Source organism: Bombus terrestris, chromosome 1 (assembly GCF_910591885.1).
Source record: "Bombus terrestris chromosome 1, iyBomTerr1.2, whole genome shotgun sequence".
In the NCBI taxonomy this organism is placed as follows: Eukaryota; Metazoa; Arthropoda; class Insecta; order Hymenoptera; family Apidae; genus Bombus; species Bombus terrestris.
The window spans coordinates 4,469,754-4,492,838 of NC_063269.1; the positions used below are offsets into that span (position 1 = coordinate 4,469,754).

The following is a 23,085-nucleotide window of genomic DNA, read 5'->3' on the forward strand; positions in this document are numbered from 1 at the left end:
ACAACGCCAAGCGTTCCTCTCTTCCACGCTCTAGCTACTACAATACGTGCCATAGAAGATTGTCTAATATCGTGGAAACATAGAACGTTATCCTATTGGTTAGACCGTTCGCCGAGTACACGATGAGTTTTGCATGTCAATTATTACGTAGATAACTTTCCGATTATCTGCCATAATTTGCTTGCTCTTCGGTTTATAGTTAGCATCGTTACTGGTTCAGCACGTGTTCGTATCGAGGTTGCAGGTGTTATTTTCGGTGACTTTAATCCGACACAAAGAAAGGGAAAGAACGAGAGTTACGTCACGAGACGTAACCCCTAGTTATGTCTTTTTCTCATTAACACCGGCCATATACACCTCTTCACCTTCCTGACCTTTCGTTCCTCTTAGTCGCCATTGTTCCTTCTTTTCCTACTATTTATGTTTTCTTTTCATTAACGGGCAACAGCCGCAGTTTCGTTATTTCAACTCTGCTCTCCTTTCACGTACTTCATCCACTTTAACGATTCTCATTTTCTTTCACCCGTGAACGCTTTATCGTCGAAACGAAACAACCAAACAGATCAACCACTCGGTTTCGCGTACAGGATGCACGTATATATGGATTACAATTAAGTAATCCGAGGAGTAGACTACTTTAGTCGGCGGTAAAATACTACGGTGTGATATTTTATAAAATTACAAGACAACTGTTGACAACGATTTACACAGAACAGATGCTTTTTATTTTGGCATATACGTAGAGGCTAGAGGCTATAGTTTCCAAGTAACGCACGCTTTCGATTTTACGGCGGTCTCTTTTGATTCTTGATACGCGATTTTGTAAATCCTACTTGTTTCGAAACTCGCAACGAAACTATACGGCAATGCCGAAGTGTACCGACAGTGACGGAATATTAAGCAAATGAAGAAATTTTACATATTTTCGTAGTTACTTCGCAACTGTTTACTAGACGGTATATTCTTGCAGCGCTGTGTCCTGATTCTGATTTTAAATGGAAATTGTTTTGGAAGCCGACTACATTGCAAACAAAGATCTCTGAAACATATGTCAAGGTCATAGAGACTAAATTTCTTTTCCCCAAAACATCACATTTATAATATTTAAGAATCGCGCGTCTGAAAATTCAAAGCGCGTGTTACTCGCATTCTCTATGATATACATATTATATCGAAAACAAACTGATCCGTGCTGTGCAAATTTTTATCAACTCGTAACGATTACAATAGTCAACAACCAATAACAATACTGACAAATTGACGATATGATCGTTGGGCTACATTTTACAAAAAAAAAGAAAGGACAGCTATATATATAGGCGAATACCTATAACCGATTTGTTTGTCAATTCCTATTTATTCTTTTCAATATCCTCGTGAAATGCAAACAAAGAGCGAAATGACTGCACAGAAGATTATATGCGTTGTATTCTAAAATGCAAACTTTTTTATATCGATCCATTGTTGCAGACAGAGAAGGCAATGTCTTTGTCGTTGTATCGAAACGTAAATCGGTATTTTCGATTTGGTTTCGTTTCCGGCCCGAGAATCGTAAGAAGAATATACGTACATCAGATATATCGTAATCTCTCGCGCTAATAATGGTAATTTCTTACCGTAATTCATCTTTGCAGCAAGGTTGAGCGTGCACTCGCGTCGAGTAGAATAATCGTAGGGACGGGGCTCGTTCGGACACCACGGCACCGATGGCCCACAAACGCATTTTCCTGTTGCAACCGTATTTCCGTTCTGTCCGGCGGTCCCCTCAGATACCAAGTTGCAACCAGGTTCGGACATTCTTGGTCCGTGCGGGCAATGCCGCCTCCATCTGCCTGGGATCTCTGGAAAAAGGGCCAACCACAAAAAACAAGTTACAACGACTTGCGATATTTCTCTTCTCGTTGAAGTTTTACGCTGTTTGCAGTTTACGAAAAGAGGATGAGAAGAGGGTAGGAAGAGGAAAAAAATGGAACCCCAACTAGAAATGGGCGTAAGTAAACAACGCGATCACGTATACACATATGTCGTTGCCGCAGCTTTATTTGCAACTTGCCTTGTTTTATTTACCTTTCCCCCTTTATTTTTTTTTTTTTTCGCGAGCTAGCTATGAATAATTGTAAACGGAACATCGAGATAGATCCGAAATGGAAATCGAAACTGCCAGACCGTTTGTAACTACCGCAACGTAAAAATTTTTATTTCGTCCTCTGCCTTCGACCTTATTCGCGTCCGACCTTATTCGATTATACGTATCGCGACAAATATAAATATTTAATCGTACCGATCGTAATAAAAGAAGAAAATCACGTTGAAAGCGTTAATACACCGTACGTATGTGCGTTTAGTAGAACGGGCCAAAGAAACAGACACAAAAATTCCATGGGATGTTATTCAGTGCGGAGGCAGGCAGGTTATCGTTGATTGTGATTCGTTTGGACATTAACGATCGAAGAAAGAATAATCTATATTTACGACGATTAGAGAGAACGTGAGGTCGTTGGGGATGCGAAGCGAGTTCTCGTGGGGGACAAGAGGACGCGAGAAAGTCCATGCAATTACGCGGTTGCTAACATCGGTAAACGGGACAGGTACAATGTATGTCAGATCGGACTAAGGCTCCTATCGTACCCGGGAGAATATAATGCGGTTTCCTAACGATACTCGCTACGTGCTCCAACGACAAATTCGGATTCAATTACAAGCGGCGTGCAAAACCGGATTGCGAATCCACCGAGAATCAGGCGAACGGTTTAGAACCTATTGGAATATCGTATACACGTACACGGAAACGATTCTCTTCGAGACAGTTGCTTTCGCTTTTATAGAGTCTTAAGCGCGAAGAAGCAATAAGAAGAACGAAATTACTCGTCGGAAGGACGGCCGTAACTTCGCTATAAGCAAGTTGGGAGCAGATATAGCAAAGCCAGGTTTATTCGATCGATAAGTTTAATAATCCACGGTCGAGCGTCCCGGAAATCGAATTTACCGATTGGTTTACCGATCGACGTTCCACGCTGAAGCAAATTGTAAACGCGAATTCATTTCGGGCTAATGGCTTGAATGTGCTTCCGGCTAATTGGCCGTGGTTCGCCGAGTACACACCAAGAGAGCGAACGCACTCTACCGAATTGCCACCGCTGCCGCCGTCGCGCCGCGCCGCGCCGCGCCGCTCCGATCCGCCACCGCCGCAACCGCGTTCCACGTCCTTAGATCAAGACAGAGCGAAATTTTCGGACAATGCGATCGTCGGAAACGCGGGAGTTAGACGAGTTCATCACCAACTGGCAAAGATGTTCCATTTCTGATAACGAGGATGTCTTCAAAGTAAATCTAGACCGCAGACTTGAACGTGCTCGTTCTAACGATACGCGCAGGTACGAATACGTAGACGATTTTGATCCGAACGATGCGACGATGGCGACGTATGCGTGATATTTGGCAATTTCCGATGGATTTCTTGGTTTTTATTTCAGCGGAAACCGGTGGTACGAGCGCGTGTAGAATTGCACGGATGTGGAAATCGTATTTTACGCGCGACATTCGGCCAACTATATTAAATTTGTGATTTTACGTTCCGAAAGGTAAAGGATTGAGAAATATTCGCACGGCGCATGCCAGCGGAACGAAAATGCGCGTAAAAATATTGTAAAAGTTTATTGCTTCGGCGCAAACAGAACAAAGAGATTATCTCTGATCAAGTTTTGTTACGACCGGCCAGTATTGCGCGCGCGGCGAAAAATCAATAGTTAAATATTTTGCGTTCGCGGAAGCTGATTTTCCTGCAGCGGACGAGTGAAAAAAAAAATTCACCGCACGTCGCGGTCTGTGCGAAACGTCAGCGCGGGACAACGACAACGTGTATGTACGTCCCTGGCTACGAAGCAAATACTGTTATAAAAAATAATGGCTCCGTCAGAAGCTAATTGTAAGTAAATTACATACGCGCGAAACGAGAGACGACTTAATCAGTCCGTGCGCGTTTACCAGAAATCATGGTGCAGAATCATCCGTTGACGGAAAATGCAAAATTACCGGTACTAGTTGGCGACTTTTTTTCAATCCCATCCGCGCGCATAGTGCAAAAACCGCGAAATCAGAATGCACCGTCCGGCTTGACAGCTATCCGTTTTCCGACTCGACGTGCGCGTCCGTAACAATTAAACGAACCGGAAACTAAAACTATGCGTTCTCATTACCTGTCACGCGAACGATGATCGATGATCTACAACAATTACGAGCCACGTTCGTTATTGTTCGCTTCGAGCAAAACTCCTAATCGGACGGATTTATTCTATAACTTTCTTCTATAATCTCTGCAGAGTTTATTCATAGGAAAAATAACGAAATAAAGGCGGCGCGTGTAGCGTCTTTAAATCCGAAGAATCGAGCAGCGCTGTACGTAGCCCGATGTATGGTAAGACGCCCTGGAAAATTCCATTTCGCTATCTGTTAGTTCGCGTTACCGCGATTACGTTTGTTTAATTAAATTTCCAGTTTGCGGAAGTATAACTTTGGGAATGGAACGGGGAAATATCGGGAGAACGAAAAGGCCGCGTCGTTGTTTGCAGATACGTGCGTATTTGCGAATCGAGTTCGAGTGGACTTTTCCGTAATTTTATGAAAAATCACGCGCGAAATTCGTTAGCGAGGGATAAATTACGCGTATTTGTTGCACGGCGGGACGATAAAAACGGGTCGGTTCCTCGGGTAACCACCGGATATTATTCCATACATGGAGAAAATTTTCCGAGATCATAAATTGTCCACAACCACTGTCTACTTACGAAGTAGACGTTCCGTTTCCAAGTCCTTATTTTTCCAGTCACAAAGAACAGCTATCGGAAAGAAGCGAGCTTGTTTTTACAGCATACGTAACGCACGGTAGTACAGAAAATTATAGTAAATTCAATGAAACATCTCGACGTTGGCGGCAAGGGTAACCATACGAACGTTACGAGATTCGTTGACGCATATACGTACGTATCGACTGTAAATCGAGCAAATTTTTCTTACGATTTATACAATTCGCGGAAAGTAGGTTGAAAGCTGGCGTTGTATTACCGCAGAACTCGAAATAACGCGTTTGAAAAAAGCAGAGATTCCCTTGAGCCGTTCACCGTTTAAAGTTTTAACGATGAGATGGATTGTTTTTGATCGCGTGATCGGACAGGCGTCAAGACACGCGACTTGTATCGAAACCGGGATAGAATAGAATGCGAACACAAGCGCGATACGTTCGACGATAGAGACATCCACAACACGGTAAAAATTGCAGTTGCGTGTTTGCTTTCTCTCGATCAGTAACCTATCGGATATAAAATCGCAAAATCCATGCGATGCATTCAGGTCATCCCGTGCATCCATCGATGTTATAACATCGTGTATCTCTCGGTTCGGATCTGCTGTCTCCTACCGATTCGCGTAATGTCACGAATTGCACATCACTCAGTCTGATATCCTGCAGCGCACGCGAGGGCACCGGCGCATTCGCACACGCTCGTACACCAACGCAACGCGGCTGCCAATGTAATCGCACACAGCTCGGTGAAGTCCCAGCGGCTTACGCGAAATAAAGCAAGTAATCGATTGCAGTCGTATACAGACCGACAGACTGCCTATAGACCTTGCAACTCGGCGTACACAACGAATCCTTCGCTCAACTTATTTACTCTATCCTTCTTAAAGTAAATGCGTACTCGCTCCATCTATCGCACAGACGAAAGTCGCGATATACCTGCCGCAATATCTCCTTTGTCGATTTCTGTATCGACTATTTATGTTCGCGGGATTACGCGTATTCCTTCCCGCTTTTCATTAAACAACATCTGCGTTTGCAAATCTAGTTACTTTCTGTCTATGACGTCGCTCGCCGATACACACCGATCGAGAACCTACGAATCTTAATCGACGCGATCCCATCCGATTTTCCATTTTTTCTCTTCCCTTTTCAGAGATAGCTAGCGCGCGCTTTCAGCCAGAGTGTACATAGTACGCGTATGTATTTGGCTGAAGACACCTACGCTTTTTCGGTTATACAGCTAGTTTCGGTTAGAGCGCAGGAACGGTAATGGAAGACTCGCAATGAAAGCGTTCCGACAGTTACGTTAAATATTTCTTTGATCATAAATGGAAAAGTACGTTCGATCGAACAACGCGTACCGAATAGCAAGGATGATCTACAGACTTTTGAGCGCGTATGTTCGTTCTCGTGCGAAATTCATTTGGCGCACAGTTACGGAAAGGTAGATACAGGCGAACGAAGAGTTGCATAGAAATGGCAGCCAGTAGCGCGTACGCTTGCGAGCCATTCTCAAGATTTGTTGCTCGACATTGAGAAACTGGGCTTCCTACGTTGCCTCGCCGATACGTAGGCTACAGAGTTACTCGCGATGCTTTTTCTTCGTCGAAATCGCAATCCGGTCACGTACATTTATTAATCTCGGCTCCGTTTACTTTCCTTCTTGGCTATACTTTGCGATCGTCCCGTTAGCGATACGACTTCTTTACTCGGACGTAAAGACCGCGAAACCGAAGGGGAAATCAGCCGATGACTTTCCAAGTTTCGAGCGTTCGTACGTTCCAACTTTGAAAAGTACCGAAGCGATTCGATAGAACTCGCTGGAAAAATAAATATTCTTTCCCTTCCCAAGGTTCCACGTTCTGCCACGCTTATAAAACGCGCTCTTTCCTCGAACGTTACCTTCGAAGCATCTAACTTTCGCCATATTTCGTTTTAATTTCGATCGACGTTAACGCCACGATTCTGGGAACGCTGGATCGCGAATTCAAACGATTTCGATTTTATCTCGAATCCCGAAAGGCGACGCGCGAATGACGAACAAAGAGAGTCTATAGACACTTGGAACACGGTAAAGTGTAAGAGCATATTAGATGTTAGATTTCTGCCACGCCATGGTAAAATATCACGCGTTCGTGATTCGCGGGTCGCACGAATCGCGCGATACGTGCGAATTAAAACGCGAATCGACACGAATAGAAACCTACGCCTCGCGATTCTCGCGAGCAATTCGAGTCGTTCTTTAACCGTGTAAATTGGAAGCGGCGTGTATTTCGGGCACATTTGTCGCACGGCTAGCAATTTTCCACCTACCAAACTAGTTGAAAAAAAATACGAGAACCGAAACATGAAACCCGTTCTAAAATCAAAATATCCTCATTCGCGTGCAAGCAGAATTTCCACTCACGCGATTCACGTATTTTTTCGCGTGTCTGCATTACTGCGCCAATGTACATACGATACATTGTATACGTACACATAGGTTGATACATACATGTATACCTGTATGCGTACCTGCATATACATATATACAGCGAGCAACAAAACTACTCGTACACTCTTCGAAACAGAATAACTTTTTTTAAAATAGAACCAAACGACTTGAACCTCTTTTCGAGAAGTTAAGAGGATTGGTTCGCTAGATGAAGAAATATGTAGGGTAAAAATTTTTTTGAAAAAAAAATTCGCAATCGGTCGAACTAGCGCGCACAAAAAAAAATGTAACTGTCGCTTTTAACGACTTTTAATCTGAACTTGTAATAAAAATTTGAGCTACACATTTGGAAGATGTACACCAGCTATATACATGTTGAAAATTTCATCAAAATCGGTTAACATCGCTGTAAGCAACAAACGATTAAAAACGGTGAAAACTACAATTTTTCACAACTTTCGGTCCAAAATCTGATCATTTTTACATCTTTCGACGCCTGCCGCTTGTTCCCACGTTAACCAATTTGCATACAATTTTCCGCATATATAAAGGGTGTGACAGAACATGTGTCAACCATTTCCAGAGCTGATTGTACATTTAAAAGCAATGGAAACAGTTCATACAGACATACGCATGTCCTATCCGTCTTCGTTTATGAGATATAACGAATTTTCTGTTACGATTCTTTTGTCGTTTAATTAGCTACACAGAGGACGCTCGAAACGACCACCTTGCGTTTCAAAGTAAACTCGTAGACGTCTTGTTATCTTACACTGTTCCGGTTACACGATCCGGTTACACTATGGCCGGTTACTGGTGTTTCCAAAATTCGTTGGGAAGCTCGTTCTATTCCGAACCTTGGTATTTAGACATTTCCAATAAGCGTCACGAAAGTATACCTCATAAACGAAGATAGATAGGTCGTACGTTTATGCGAACCTTTTTCATCGTTTTTAGGTGTACGATCAACTTTTGCAGTGGGTTTTACGTGTTCCGTTACATACTGCATACCTGACGTGCCACTTCGAAACTCGTTGTTTCAATTTTCATTAGGGACCCGAATGAAAAACTCGCAAAAAACTGACCTATGCTATTTTCTTCGCTATTCCGAGCAATTGCGATTTTCTCAATAAATGTTTTATACGTCATCCAAAAGAACTAATCGTTCCAACTTCTCAAAAAAAAAAAAAAAAAAAAAAAACTATAAAAAAGTTATTCCGTTCTAAAAAGTGTACGAATACTCTTGTCCTCGCTATGTAAATATATATATAAAGGTAATATATAACATAGGTGTACATATAATATAACGTATAACTGCGCGAGGCAAACTCGTGCGGACCGATGTGACGCGATGTAAACTACTGTTTATACCAGAGGCTATTACGGACAGTGATATTCCACGCGTGGCATGCATACAGCCGCAATCTATATGCACCTGAACGGAAGAACATCTGTCGTTGGAAATGGACTATTCTTCGTTTATTTGATTCGAAACGAGGTTTCCCGGTATGGACGTTGAGTCGACTCGATGGCCGACTCGAAGCCTGCCATCGACCACAGACCGACTATTACTCGCGACCCTTGCGATTTTATTGCGGCCTTACCAGGCAATCGAATATCCAACATCGATATGTGAACTGCCGCGATTTCGTTTCAATGTTGTTGATCGGTTCGCCATCTTTTTCTTCGGGGCAATTAAACGGAATCAGACTCGATACTGGTATTCTGTAAGCGCTCTTAAAATCGATCCAACGCGATATTATTACGATATTCGCGAGACACGGCCGGGCCTGTTGAAAATTCTACATTTTATTGCTAAATTAGCCAGCGAGGGAAAAATATAACTTTGCGTTCGTGTAATATTCTCTGTCATAAAAGCAAGCTTAATATGCGCGCTCCTCTTTTTTTAGCATACCGGACTCGACTTCGTAATTACACTGTACTCGGTGACAAAATGTTAAGGGTAGGTTTAAAAGCGAATACGCGCGCTCGCTACATTACTCTTTTCGACAAAGCAACGTTTTCGACGTAGTAGCGCGCGTAAACGTGAACTCTTTTTCTAGAAAAGGTTGGCGAGTTCGTTAAAAAGGAAAAATGGTTTCTCATTGTCCGTCGTTGCTGGTAAATCGGGCGCGAAGCAAAGCGCGTAAAAGCGATCAAACATCGAAATTGCGAGCAAGCTCTTTCACGCAGTGTTGTACCGCGCGCCGCGCCCAATCTTTTTACCATCTGTCGTCGACAGCAACGACGTTTTATCAGACTGTGTCGTTTCAAATATTTATAATACGCGTTCGCGAGGATAGAGAAGTTATCGCGTGTGCACAGACCACGGTGAAACGCTTTAGGAATCGCGCGAACTGTCGCGTCGCCAAGAGTAAATGCAGTTTAGCGCGTTTCATCGTCTCGTTTATGAATATTTGAAGGAAACACGGTGCACGACGGCACCGCGTTGTAAACTTGCCCGTACTATTTCAACTGCTACGGTACAATGTATCTCGCAGAATGACTACTGTATGGTGGAAAAGCAGTCATCCGAAGGTTTACGTAATGCCACAGTACGAACTCACGGTTGAAGTAAAAAATACTCGAGAATGACGAGCCGTGGCAGGGGAGTTAAACGAATTCATCTTTAAAAACCCGCCGCTACCATCGGCCCGGTCGTCGCCTCGCTTCGACGTCATTTCCATCGTTCCAAAATGCATGGTGTTCTCGCGCCAAGGATTTTCTTCTGAAAAGCGAATCATCTCCGTTACGCTACTGCATAAGACATAGAGCCTGAAGCGTGTACTCGTGACGCATGTATGCATCCCCTCGACAACGAACGAGGACGAGCAGCTTTTTTCTACGCCAGCGTTCACTGAACTCCGTGTACCGATGCAAAAACGGCCAGCGATTATAGATTTTTCGCGATAAACGAAAGAAAGAGAAGAAGCATTCGCATTTTCAGGCTATGATTCGTATTTTAGGCTGATTTTCGTTCCGCAGATTTTCCAAAGCCGAAGCTTCACCGTTTTTGGTTAACTGTTATTTCTCTATCGTCTCGCTACGAACACGAACATATTCGCAAGAAACTTTATCGAAGGAAACCAAACAAGGATCAACGGACTTATCAGTCGGTTTTCTCTTTGCTTCCATGTTGCCACGCAACATTCCTTGAAAATTGTTTTATGCAACGACGTTCTTCAATTATCTAGGGTGGTTTTAGTTGAAATCCTCGACGAAAGTATGTCGTAATGCAGTTCCATTACGTAGATAATGCAGTGTTCCGGTACCAACAGATACTACGTCAGGTAAGATTCGATAAGAACGTTCGCAAATTCTCGCGATTTCTTTCCCACAGCAGTTTTGCGGTGCATTGGTTGAACGGCGCAACGATATTACACGTATACGTGGAATAGCTGGTGGAAAGTCAGGTTCGTCGTCGTAATTTCGGCATACCGTGATTAAAAACAGATCTCTATGAGATCCTGGCGATGATTATTAAATTATATAGAATTTCCTCGCAGTCTAGCGACTATCAGTTTCATCGAAACTTTTCTGCGAAATTAGTCACGGTCCGTGGCAAAGAACTTTACCGAATGTATGCCACGTTATCGTTTGCCAAACTTCCTTCGGTTTCCATCGACTCAGGCATGCAACTCCTATGAAAGAGCCGCTCCACGTTCTTTTAAGTAGTAACCCATATTCACGCCGAGTAAACACGGTGGTTTTAGTTTTAATAGGACTCTCGTTATGAAAGAATCTTGGAAGAATAAATATGTAAATATAGTTGGAGCAGTGACGCTTAAAAATTCGCGAAATTTAACCCAGTCTCATAAATATATATATAATTGATATCTTCTTTCAATCTAGTAATTAAGAGCTTCTCGCGTCGTTCCCTGTTCTAATCAACGATTATTGATTCGTTGTCCTTGATGAATTTTACCTGTATAAGTTGGCGTCTATGTATTTTTATGAATTTAATCCGTGATACTCTCATATCAACGTGTTTACTCTAAATGCGTTATTTTTTTCCCGTAAATAAATAAATACACGAATAAATGAGTAGATAAAGAAATAATTGAAATTTTCGGTCGAATAGGCTGGTACCATAAACTGAGCAGACAACAGCTTGGAAACTTACAACGGTGAAGCGGACGGTACAGGACATGAAATTCGTTTAAAAACTCAACCTTCCCTGTAGCGTTTGTTAAGCGCTCGCGCAATTATGTTTCGTACAGCAGAGCTTTGAAGTGTTGTGATTAATTTATCGCATAAACGTTGTTCATGGCTGACCGAGGATCTCGCCTTACTCGTAAGAGGGTACGACGTGCTCGTGCTGGTTAATCGAGCTCGATATCACTTTGCGACCATGCAAACGATGCGTACACGCTGTTTATATATGTATGCGTATACACGTACGCACATACATGGCTATACGATACGTGGCTCGTGCAGATAATGTTACGGTCAATATTTCACCACGAAACTTACTCGAGCCTGCATAATCTAATTTTTAATCCATAATCGTATAAAAAGAAGAAAACGAACTATTTAACGTCGTTTATTTAACCATCACGCTGTACGATTGTACAGAGCCGATCTGCCGTGTCTTCTCTCTTTTCAAAGATATACGAGTATCGTGGTGTCCTTGCCTCGAGTTATCGTACGAAGGCAAATTCACGGATTTCTGCGATTCGAATTTTTACCTGTACGTATATTTATATAAAAGCTATGGAAGGGGAATGTTAGCATGCTTAAAAAAAATGGACTACTGCAACAAGCAATTACATAAAAGCTAGGTAACTGGATGCAGCATAGTCTGCATTTACAGGGAAATAATAACTGGCCGAAGCAGGAAAAGCATCTGTCCGCTTCTATCTTCTTAATAAAATGGAAAAGAACGTCAAGTTTCCCTTTGCGTTTCTCTGAATAACAGCAACGGCACATGGCACGTCTAGCCGACGAGTCCGACAGACTCGATATCATCTAAACGAAATGCAATGCACAAAGGGATTAAAAATGCTTTCAACGTCAAGGACGTCGTTGAATGCTGCCGACGATATGACGATTTTAGAAAACATAAATCTACGTATACGACATTCGTACGTGGCACATTCTCATCGTAACGGTCAGAGGCGAATGAGTACGGTAATGCATGAGACGCGTGCTTGATATCGTTGGTAGAAACGAGCAACAAATTGAATCTTCCTCTCGAAATTCTCCTACAGATTTTCCTGTGTAAAGTGTGGCAAAAAGGAACGTAATATTTGTCGCGAGTACTGGCTAATTCAGATGAATTTACATGTCCGCTACGTCGACCGAAAACCGATAATGTCTGTGGTTAACGAATTCAGATACAGTTTTACCACCAACCTCCAGCCAACCTCGAAAAGGCAATAACGTCATTATGAGCAACGGCGAGGAAATGGCCCGTAAATGCTCAGATATCTTCTACCGTCTTTCCCATTCTTTCCCTTCTTTTTCCTTAACCACGTCGAGATCGTCGAGACAGACTTGTTCTCGTTTCAATGGACTACAACGCGTCCTACCGCGAGATAATGATCGCCTTCCCTTTTACGCTTCGTCGTTTGTTCAGCAACCCCAATTCTATCCGCGCTCGTCCTTTCCTTCGTCCGATATTTCGGATAAGTTACGCTTATCGATGGATCTTTATCCGTTTAAACATTACGTTTTACGACGTACGCGTACTCTCGAATCCCAGACGCGAATAAAACTACAACTGGCAATCTTACCACAGAGTTATCGCATCGATGAATTATACAATATCCAAGATACCGCGAACTTGCTTGAATCGCGTGTTCTCTCCATTTTCATTTTATTTCGTCGAAACGATCGATCGTTCATTCGCATGAACATCGCGATTCGCTAAATAAACCTACAGGCAAAAACAATGGAGAAAAATATGTTTCGAACGTAGAAAGTATCCGAGAATGCGATAAATTCGATCTATGAGATTGGTTTCGGTACGAGTGCAATAATAATCTGAGGTGTCGCGTGAAATGCGCTCGCAGATCGCTAAAGTAAATCACGCTGGTTAATTGAGTTGCACGTTATACAAATCGATGTAACATACATTGGGTTCTATCTAACTTGGATATCGGTAGGCACGTTGGATACCAAGCGGATAAAATATGCGCAACTGCACGCGTTCCATAATGTCGAACGGAATTTTTCCCTGGAAACGATGAAATAAATATACGCGGTGTAATTAATTATTCTCATCTACGTTAAATAACGTTCCACGAGCGGAAAAGTTTCCAACGTGTAAAAATTTCACCGTTTTCTCCTCTTCGCGGTTTTTATCTCCATGCTTATTTTTCCTCTTTCGTATATCTCCGTTCGTGTTCCATGTGATCGGTTTCGTTAGTACGGATTACATATTCACAGAGTTCGTGTTCGTTCTATTGTCCCTATTTAAAATTACGAAACGATAGCGAAAGGATTTTACCGAGGAAGCTTACGAACCGCGAAACCTAAGTTGGAGTTTTACGATGCGTGCGTGCTTGTGCCAGCGGTTTTTAAATGAAAGCACGGTAATGTAAATATAAAGGACCTAAACTAATTTGTTCGTCTCCCTCTATTCCCCTCGTCACGACCTCTTACGTTCGAGCAACGATATTCCATGAATACTGAGTACCTGAGCTTCCACGTCAAGTACCAGAGCATATGCATCGACTTAAATTCACGGAGGCATGCATATTCGCGACCAAAGTGTACGCGCAGCTCTTTTCTTAAACGGTTTCCAACGAGACTTTCGGATCTCGCGATAGATTGAATGGTCGTGAAAATTGATTTATAACTTTCGCAAAGGCTGCAGCGAATCAAAAGGTTAATAGATTTATATAAATTATATGGTCTAATAGGATTATCTGTTTACGAGGAAAGTAAAACCTAAGCCGAATAGAAGTACGGAACGATAGGAGAGAACGTGGCGTTTAACGGGTAATACGCAGGTAAAAATAGAGGAGGAAGTAGCGGCAAAAGAACAGGTAAGAGTATTCCATGTCAAAGAACGAAAATCAAATTCTTTCAAACTGCATTTTCTCGGATTAACGTCGCCGACCAGCTACGTTTCATATACATCTATAAAAGGCAAGTTGGTCTTGATTCCCAACGCGAGGAAATTGAGTCAAAGTAACTCAATTACCTGCCACTTTAAGATAATAACGAGAGGATGGTACGAGTAATTAGTATCGAAGCGTTCATGAGCTGTTGGATCTCGAATCTGAAGAGCGTTCGATCCAAAGGAAAGAGATTTCGAGTACAATCGCTCCTTTATTTTCTTTCGCCATTAACAAGAGGAACTCTTTCAATTATGACGGCGCTTCGGAATTGAAAAGCGCTGATTTTACTTACAAACGGAGAAGACAAATCGTTCTGCGAAAACAATGGTTTTCAAGACACTGCAGGATTAGGATACGCAAACTTAATGACTGCAAATAAGAAATCACTGATATTTACTTCGTTATTAGCTGTCCAAACTCTTTTAAGCGCGCTACTCCGATGACTGTCCGTGGTACCATTTAACATTTTCCTCCTTTCTCTCTTACCTTTCCTTTCGCTACCTTATTCCACTTTACTTTATTCTCTTGTATTATCGAATGGCATTACCAAAATTATTATCATTATTTCGTTCTTACACTTTGTTTCTATTATTATGCTATCTTGCGCGTTTATTCTGCTCCTCGTTTAATCTTACTCGTGTAATATTGTTTCGCTTGCGTGACTGCTACTCGTAAACGTTCGGATCAAAGGATCCGTCCCGTACTCGATCTAAGTAAATAAATTGACCGATAATTATGATATCGAGATGTACACGAGTTTTTACTATCGAGGCACCTGCCAGTTTGCAAGGTTACCGATCACGTTCGACTCTTAGAAGCAACTCGAACCGCTGTCACGCGTAATCGACTCGATGCCATTTACAAACCTACATAGTAACCAGGTTGGGTATAACACGACGATTGCAATGTTCGGAAGAATCCACGATGAGGCACGGCTACCAAAACAGGTACCTCGCTATTCTTCCAACTTATGTAAGACTTCAAAATTACGATCACGACCCCAACGCATATATCTCACGACGATACCGGATAACTTTAAACATTCGAACCTTTTTCTTCGTATCTCGAGATTTTTCAAACAACGCAGTTCTAGTTTCTCTTTTTGTACCAAATTCAAGATTTTTGTTCTTTCCTCTTTTATTTTCTTTTTTTCAAAGTTTCCTCTATTATCTTCTTCTGCTAACCTCGCTAGAGACAAGAGACAAAGTAATAACGACGCAGAGTAGCAGCGGAAAAATTGTTCAATTAAATTCGCGGCTGGAGCTGTCTCGTTCGTATCTACCCGGGTCCACAGTCACGGCTCGAGTTGCTCAAAGTCGAAAGTTAAGAAGTTTCAACGAAGGGACCGTAGGTCGAAGCTAAGAGGAGAAATAAAAGGTAAAGTCAAAAGAAGAGAAGACTAGAGTTGGCAGAGTTCCATGGAAACGAGATAAAGCTCTTGTATCGTTTGTAGGTGTGCACAACTGTTAATTGGCAAACAGCTGAAATACGAAAGACCACGAAACATCGTCGCAGAAGGTGCGCCGCGACGAAACGCGAGCAGAGAACGTCGAGCGAAGTACGGCTTGTAAATGCTCGTTTGAAATCAATTCTTATTATCGCGCACCATCCTCCAACCCTCGAGGTAACCTACTCGTCGGAGACGAGAACTTACGAGAAGCGTTTATAGTACTTACAAAAGAGTCGCTTCTTTGAAAGCTCGAGACGAAGCGATCGATATCGATTGACTTCGTAAGATGTATCCTAAGCTACGCTTCTGCTTTACTTCTCTCGAAAGGCCGCTTAAAACGATATAGAAATTCGGCCGAATTCGAAAAGTTGACGGCCGTAGTTGGTGCATAACGACTGGACTTTTAACGGGATATGCGCTTAATAAACGGTTCTGTAACTACTTCTATTAATAAAAGTTGCCAAATGTTTTTCAACTGTCGCGAACGTTTACACCGTGATAATGTTTACGACGCAATTTGTATTCTAAATCGTGTCCCCTGTTATTACGAGCAAATAAATTTACATTACATTCGCATTTACAACCGCGCGAATATAGAAATAATATGTTTGTAAAATTTCCCAAGCATTGTTACCCGTCCCTGGCACAATACTATTATTACCTCCCCATGTCGATAATCACGACCGCAAAAGGTTGTCCTCGTTAACGTCATTTCAACACGATTAGCAAACGAGTGACTCTTCTTTTTCTCGATTGCTCGCCACATATCTATCGTAGTTGTTATATCCACGTAACGAATGAATTCCGATCGTTTCTAATTAATCGATTACTTTGGAAAGCATCGTACGAACCGATAACAGATACGTACGTATTCAAAGGAAGAACGTAACTGTATCGATGCAGGATAAAAACTGCCGTATACATTACTTTTCGTGCCTTCGTCAGATGCAAATGTCATTACGTTAATGTCCTCGGTGAAACGATCGTTTTACCAAAGTTTACCATCGACCGTGCTAACTTATCGATTGCTATCTATATACTGTATACATGCCGCTGTAGAATTCAGTACTTAGAAACGTATTCTCTACGAAGTATGTGTCGTGAGAAAAATGACCTGTGATGCTGTGTAAGTTTTCATCGAATTTGACGTTGCAGAGGATAAGAAAAAGCAGAGACGAAAGAACTGTGCGTTACGATAAAAATCGATCGGTACAAGTTTCAGGAACCGGCACAAGAGTTATTAATCATCGTGATTCCAAAGATCGATTCCTAAAGAGATTTAAATCGCTTCATAAATCTACGCACCATTATTCTTCCTTCGCTATCGGACCGGTATCGATTCCACGCATAAAGGTAATAGATTCCACGTACTTTGATAAATCTGAGAATAAAATCGGGATACCACTCACTTGTACAGACTCCCTCGTCCACCTCTCGAGTGTTGGGCAGCAAATTTTTGATGACACATTGTAAGCCGTCAGCACAACTTCCGGAAAATCCAAACAGGCCACCGCACGGTTCTCCCTCGACACGAGCGCACACTTTGCAGCATCTGAAAACCATTACAGGGTATTCACTCGTACACGAAGAAGCTTGCAGCAACTGCTTTGTTTGTCTGCACGGCGCGTGAACAATAACGTAATAGAAATGACGAGAAACGACTTGGCGAATTTATAAAAGCGTATTAAAATAAATCGATTGTCTATGGGAGTAAGTATCGTATTGTTCGTTTCTTGGAAAACAAATTCAAACGTAATATAGCCACGATAAGTAAACGAGCTTCAACTTGTTTTATATCGACGGTCCAAAGATAACGCTTACATTTTATGAAAATCAAGAATGCTCGGGTTCAGAGGGGAAAGAAATACGAAGCGAGGGTGAAAGAAATGGGAAAAGGGAGGGAAAAAATAATGGGAAAGAACCGGTTGCGCCTTGTACAGAAAATTTCCGAGTACGAGGAGCAATTTTATTACTTGGTCTCATTGTTGGATCGAGGGCAATCAATTCTTTTATATTGCGTTCTCTCCATCCTCTCCACGAAACAATTTTCCTTGCCGTCACGCGTTTTATAACCAGTATAATACAACACAAGATTCGTCTACATCCGGTTTACCTCGCAATGAAGTATTTACTACTGTGACACAAAAACTTGATGAAAAATACTTTCCGCTCGGAATCTCTACTATCGTTTCTGTATAATTTCGGAAAATCCGAATGATTTTTCTGTACCGAGCCGCAATATATTTTAATATCGTAAACGAACGAATAAAAGGAATGAGCACAAGGAAAGAAAAATTTGCCATGTAGATGGTTATCAACGTGTACGTTTAACAAGATGATTCAACGTCGAAACGATAACTCGCGTGTTCGTTAGGATAACACGCAGGTATAATTGTATCGTGGAACGAGCTTTTTCAAATCGAAGCTCACGAATGCCGTAGAAACATGCACAACGGTACATCATACGGTAACGTGCAAAGCTTAGAGCGTGTTTCCCCGATTTCGTAAATGCCTTTGCACGAGCTACGATTAAAGGTCGGATTATATTACCCGCGCAAACACGAGATGGATGTATCGATTCAGCACCGATCAGACAAATATTCTTTAACGTATTTCAGTACAGATATTTATATACCGTCCGGCATTCTCGCGTAATATATTGGGTCGCTCGGGAAGTTCGTTCCGAGTTTTAAGCATTTTGGTCGACGTAAAGAATCACGTGGGAAAGTTCTTCGCCGAAAAACCTGAGAGCTTCTGGAAGAATGGAATATTCGAGTTGAGATGGAAAATGGAGAAAGGTTGTGGAACAAAATGCCACCTATATAATTCAATAAATGTATATCGAATCGAGTGTAAATCGGAACAAAGTTCTCGAGCGACCCGATACTTTGTCGGATACGAAACGCGTCCGCGTTTGCCGAAACGTGTCGATGCTGACAGTATGCGTCGTATGTTCCGAACGTAACAGTAACAGCAACAGGCGCTAATGATGGATTCTGAAAAACTTATTGAACTTGTCGGAGATTATACTATTTTACGCGATCAACAAGATAAAAATGGTGACGATAATGAAAGGGTTAGGCATGGGTTAAAACTGGAAGCAAACTAGGAGAATCCGGTAAATGTAATACGTACTTGTATAATACATATATACATACTTCAATGAAAAAACACTTTTGCTCGGTATTATTGAATTGGCAACTAAGCGATTGCGGATTTTGTCATTAGGTGGTATTGACGAAAACCGCAATCACTTAGTTGCCAACCCAATATATGTCTTTGCGAATCGCTTTGTGTTGACTGACTGATTGAATGCCATCGTTCGACAAACGTACGTGTAATACGAATACTAGCGTCTGTGTGTGTATGTGTGTGTGTGTTCCGTGTCGAATACGATTAAATAATAAATCGACCTTAAAGGTGAATTTACATTGTCCGTACCGGCACGGCACGGTTCCGTCCCGACGAATATTTTTGCGAGTAGTAAGATAGGTCTGTTTGTATATATATAACGTAACGGATCCGTTCCGACACGTTACGTACGGAACGGCGCTGGCACGACAGAACATCGAAACATGTGTTTTAGACGAGACCGTTCACACTATCCGTCACCGAGCGGTAGACGAGCGACGTTACCGTTGCTGAACGTGGTTAAATCGCTCGAGCCATTCGAACAAGGAAACCACGCGATTCGTCATCGGATGGTAACGCGAAAAGACGTTGCTATCGTACGATTCCCGTTTACCGCACGCCATTAACGCCATCGATGATTAGCCATTTGCAGAAAAAATTTTTCTAGTATAACCAAGGAAATGAAACGCAACCTGATCGTCGTATCGCTATCACGAAGCTATTTATCAATATGAGAGACTACGAATATGAACAGAAATATGGCGAACTTCATTTTCGAAAGAAAGACTGCAGGATCGTGAACTGTTTACTCTGTGCAAAATCTAGAGCGCAGATCCTTCGCCTTAAAATATCTCGTTTACCGGAATGTTACCCTTCCGTTTACGTCTTCGAGCTCGATTTTAACCATCGCATCGCGTCCCATCCCGTCCCAGTAATTCCCTTTACCTAAAGGACTCACCGAGAATTCCTCGTCGTGATAAACGTTAGCTACGCGTATCGAATTCAAAACGACCTCACAGCCCTTACAGATGGAGAAGATCCGTCGCGAATTCAATCTTCGCATTTTCAATTTGACAAACGAGGGCTGCATCGTTAACCCATGGAAGGTCTTACTCAAGGAAAAGGAAGAATTTCAATCGGATATTGTTTGCGTTCGAATTTCTATAGGATAATTATTATAAATTAATGAATATTATAAATTATAGTGTTTATCGATTTATTGTTTACCGCTGCGTGGGAAAAAAATAGGTGCTATGGCGGAAAAACGATCGATTCGCTGGTCGATGGAACGTGCAAACAAAAAACGGCATGAAATTTCAATGACTGACGCTTTTGTTCACTCCTAGTTTGAATATTCAAGCTTCGCTTTATCAAACGCTATTTTTCATCAGTGCGCCGCTAATACCGGAATAAAATTCACCTGACAAAGAACGCTGCGTAACAAAGAGCAGAACTTTTTCCTCTTCGTTGAAAAAGGAACCGGAATCTCTGTTTTACTAGGGATTTTAATTGCACGGGATCTCTCGATGAATACGACAGACGCGCGAAAATGTCGAATGTTGTTTACAGGAAGAGGGGAAAAAGCTAAATATTGGTTTTTGGTTGGCGGATGTGATTAACGATGCCTGTAACATGTATTCTATGTGTAAGTCGTGGCTGTTGAAAGAAAATTGTTGGCTGACGAGTAGAGTAAGAAAGAGATCAAAAGTTTAACCGATCGGAAGAGCGCGAAGAACGCGGAAAGAACCGTTCGTACGCGCGACATCCTTCAGAGCAGTGGCAGGTTACAGAAACGAAACGATCGCGCACTTTCTCGTGACAGACGTTAGTTCGAAGAATAATGCAGTGCCAGGGATGTAGACACGATTCCGAGGAAGCTCGATTGACATATAATAATTTTATGATCGTAAAATCGGGCGAGTATTAAAGTTTAGATATTCGGCTGAATCGTGTGGAACAGGCGAATCCTTGGTAAGAGCCTACTCGTTCTACATAGCTCTGAATACCGATGCCTTACAACTGTCGCTTTTCCACGGAGATTATTTACGATGCTACGTACAATATCTGTATCTTACGTGCTATAACGTATGCTTATTAAAATCGCGTCGATCGGTTCGTCGGAGCGAGAAATCGTTGAGAATTCCGGAAGAGAGTTATCTGAGAATTAGCGAGGAAAAGAAACTGGCGCGTGGCTTACCTGCAGGGATCCCAAGTGAGACCTCCGGGGCAGTCGTCATCGGTGAGAATGTCACACTCGAAGGGCGAACATACGCAGGAGAGAGCTCTCGCGACCGCGAGCGAGAATACCACGATGCCCCCCAGCAACAGCAACGAGGCCCTCATTTTTCCTCCTCCTTCGCCGCTTTCTTCTTCGTTCTTTATCTCGTCCCTGTTTGTCCTGGCAGCCACGCACGATCACGGACTCGACCCGAAAACGTCGTCCCTCGAATCGCGAGATCAGTTCATCGCGAAACGATTCGCCAGGACGTACATCTCAGCTCCGGTTCGTCAACCGCACACCTAGACACATGTTCTATCGTTGTCTCGCCACAAACAAACTTTGTGTTTTACGCGAGGATCGAGTTACCGATTCCAACGCAAAGTCCCACCCCCCTCCCTGTCTCTTACAGTGTAGATAACATCCACCGAGAACGTCTCGTCCTTGTCACGGACTTTTTTCGAATTAGCGTTAAATAAAAACACTCCGGTCCAGCCTCGCCGTTCTAACGATAAACACGCGCTTTTCAACTATGCATTACGCTCGAAATACGAAAACTGAGAAGCAATCATACCGGCGTACCTTCAGATTATACGGATTGTGACATTGGCGCGCGATTACAAACTCTGGAAATATTTACATTACAATTCGGGATCGTTCATCGTCGCGTCGATTAACGCGCTAAATTTCCGTTCGGTTGAAGGCAAACAGAAATTTGATCTTAATCGGTCATCAAAATAATAAACAGAAACGCAAAATAATGGAGATGGAAGTTCTCGCGATCGAGGTTATTCGCGCTATCGTTTATTGGCCAGGTACGCCGACGTCGCTAATCACGTTCAGCTATTTTCCGACTCGTAATCGAAAGATTTTCTGCCCGGTAATCGAGTAATATCGAAGGCGTTCTCGAAAGAAAAAACCCACAGATTTGGCGAATCGAGCTGACGTAACGAGCAAACACGAAATTAATTTCAGATCGCCGAACCGCAATCCAAACGATTGCGAGCAAGTTCGATCACCTTGCGTTGCGATCGCACCATTAAATTACGAGAGTAAGAGGCCACCGAGCAAGAGCTCGGAGAACCGCAGTGCCGCATACGCGGTGCAACATTCTGGAATTTCGGGAAGTCCTATTAAACGCGAAAATACTTTTAACGCGCACCATGTACATGCTACGTACGCGTCAGAGAATACTGTACGTACTCGAGGTTGTATTTCCCGACGGATGCATCCACGGTAACAAGAATCGCGACGTACATACATTATGGAAACAAACACGTCCGGGAGCAGCTCGAAATGAAATATTCGCCGACTTGTTCGTAGCCCTCTGAACCTGTTCGCTGTTGTTGCGTTCCCCAATGATTTCACGCTTTACGTTTATAAGATACTTTCGAATATCGCGAATGAAACATCCAGCTAAACGTCGTACGAGCTTTCCGTCAATGCTCCAATGAAATTTCACTTTCGTCAAGAGAAATTCTTTAAGAAGGGGCTTCTGGGAATATAAAGTACGAAGGAAGGAAACAATTTACGAGATGTCGCGTACTGTAGCATATTAATCGTATAAAATACGCAAAATACGGAGAAGGGCAAATCGGTCGTCGAACAAACGGATCGCGAAAACGCGTGTCCCGTGTGTTTCATCGATTCAAAAAGTAACCGATTGTCGAAAAAACAGAGATATTTACAAGAATGATGCGTAGCAGGTCGCATAGTAATCCCGATAAATGTACAGTTTCCTCCGTTGATGCACTCACGCTGGCAGCAACAACATCGTGCACAACCGAACAAAACGTAATTTTCCGTCGACAACGTAACACCCGATTCGCTCTGTGTTCAAGACGAACGTGCACTGACGAACAATCGGTGTCTACGACGCGGCGTCGGCCGTTTCGACGTCTCGCGTCGGCGCTCTAACGCCACTTCTTTCCTTGCGAACCACTTCTTTACCTGCTACTGTTCTATCGAAACGATCTCGTTTCGTTT

General features: G+C 42.6%; 1 protein-coding gene across 3 annotated transcripts in view; it reads right to left on the reverse strand.

The window, feature by feature from the left end:
- Positions 1 to 22,965, reverse strand: part of LOC100645818 (cysteine-rich motor neuron 1 protein) — a 155,103-nt gene extending 132,138 nt beyond the window's left edge. Inside the window, exons 1-5 of one of the 3 annotated variants that reach the window (XM_048408039.1) lie at positions 22,788 to 22,965; positions 21,682 to 21,725; positions 21,079 to 21,604; positions 17,159 to 17,301; positions 1,617 to 1,841 (exon numbers count right to left, since the gene is read on the reverse strand). In XM_048408039.1, the coding sequence (XP_048263996.1) occupies positions 1,617 to 1,841; positions 17,159 to 17,301; positions 21,079 to 21,224 (514 nt within the window). In that variant the 5' untranslated portion in view covers positions 21,225 to 21,604; positions 21,682 to 21,725; positions 22,788 to 22,965. The remainder of the gene's footprint in view (positions 1 to 1,616; positions 1,842 to 17,158; positions 17,302 to 21,078; positions 21,605 to 21,681; positions 21,726 to 22,787) is intronic. The other 2 variants (XM_012307941.3, XM_012307948.3) reach the window with 2 other exon arrangements.
- Between the last annotated feature and the right edge of the window lie 120 nt (positions 22,966 to 23,085).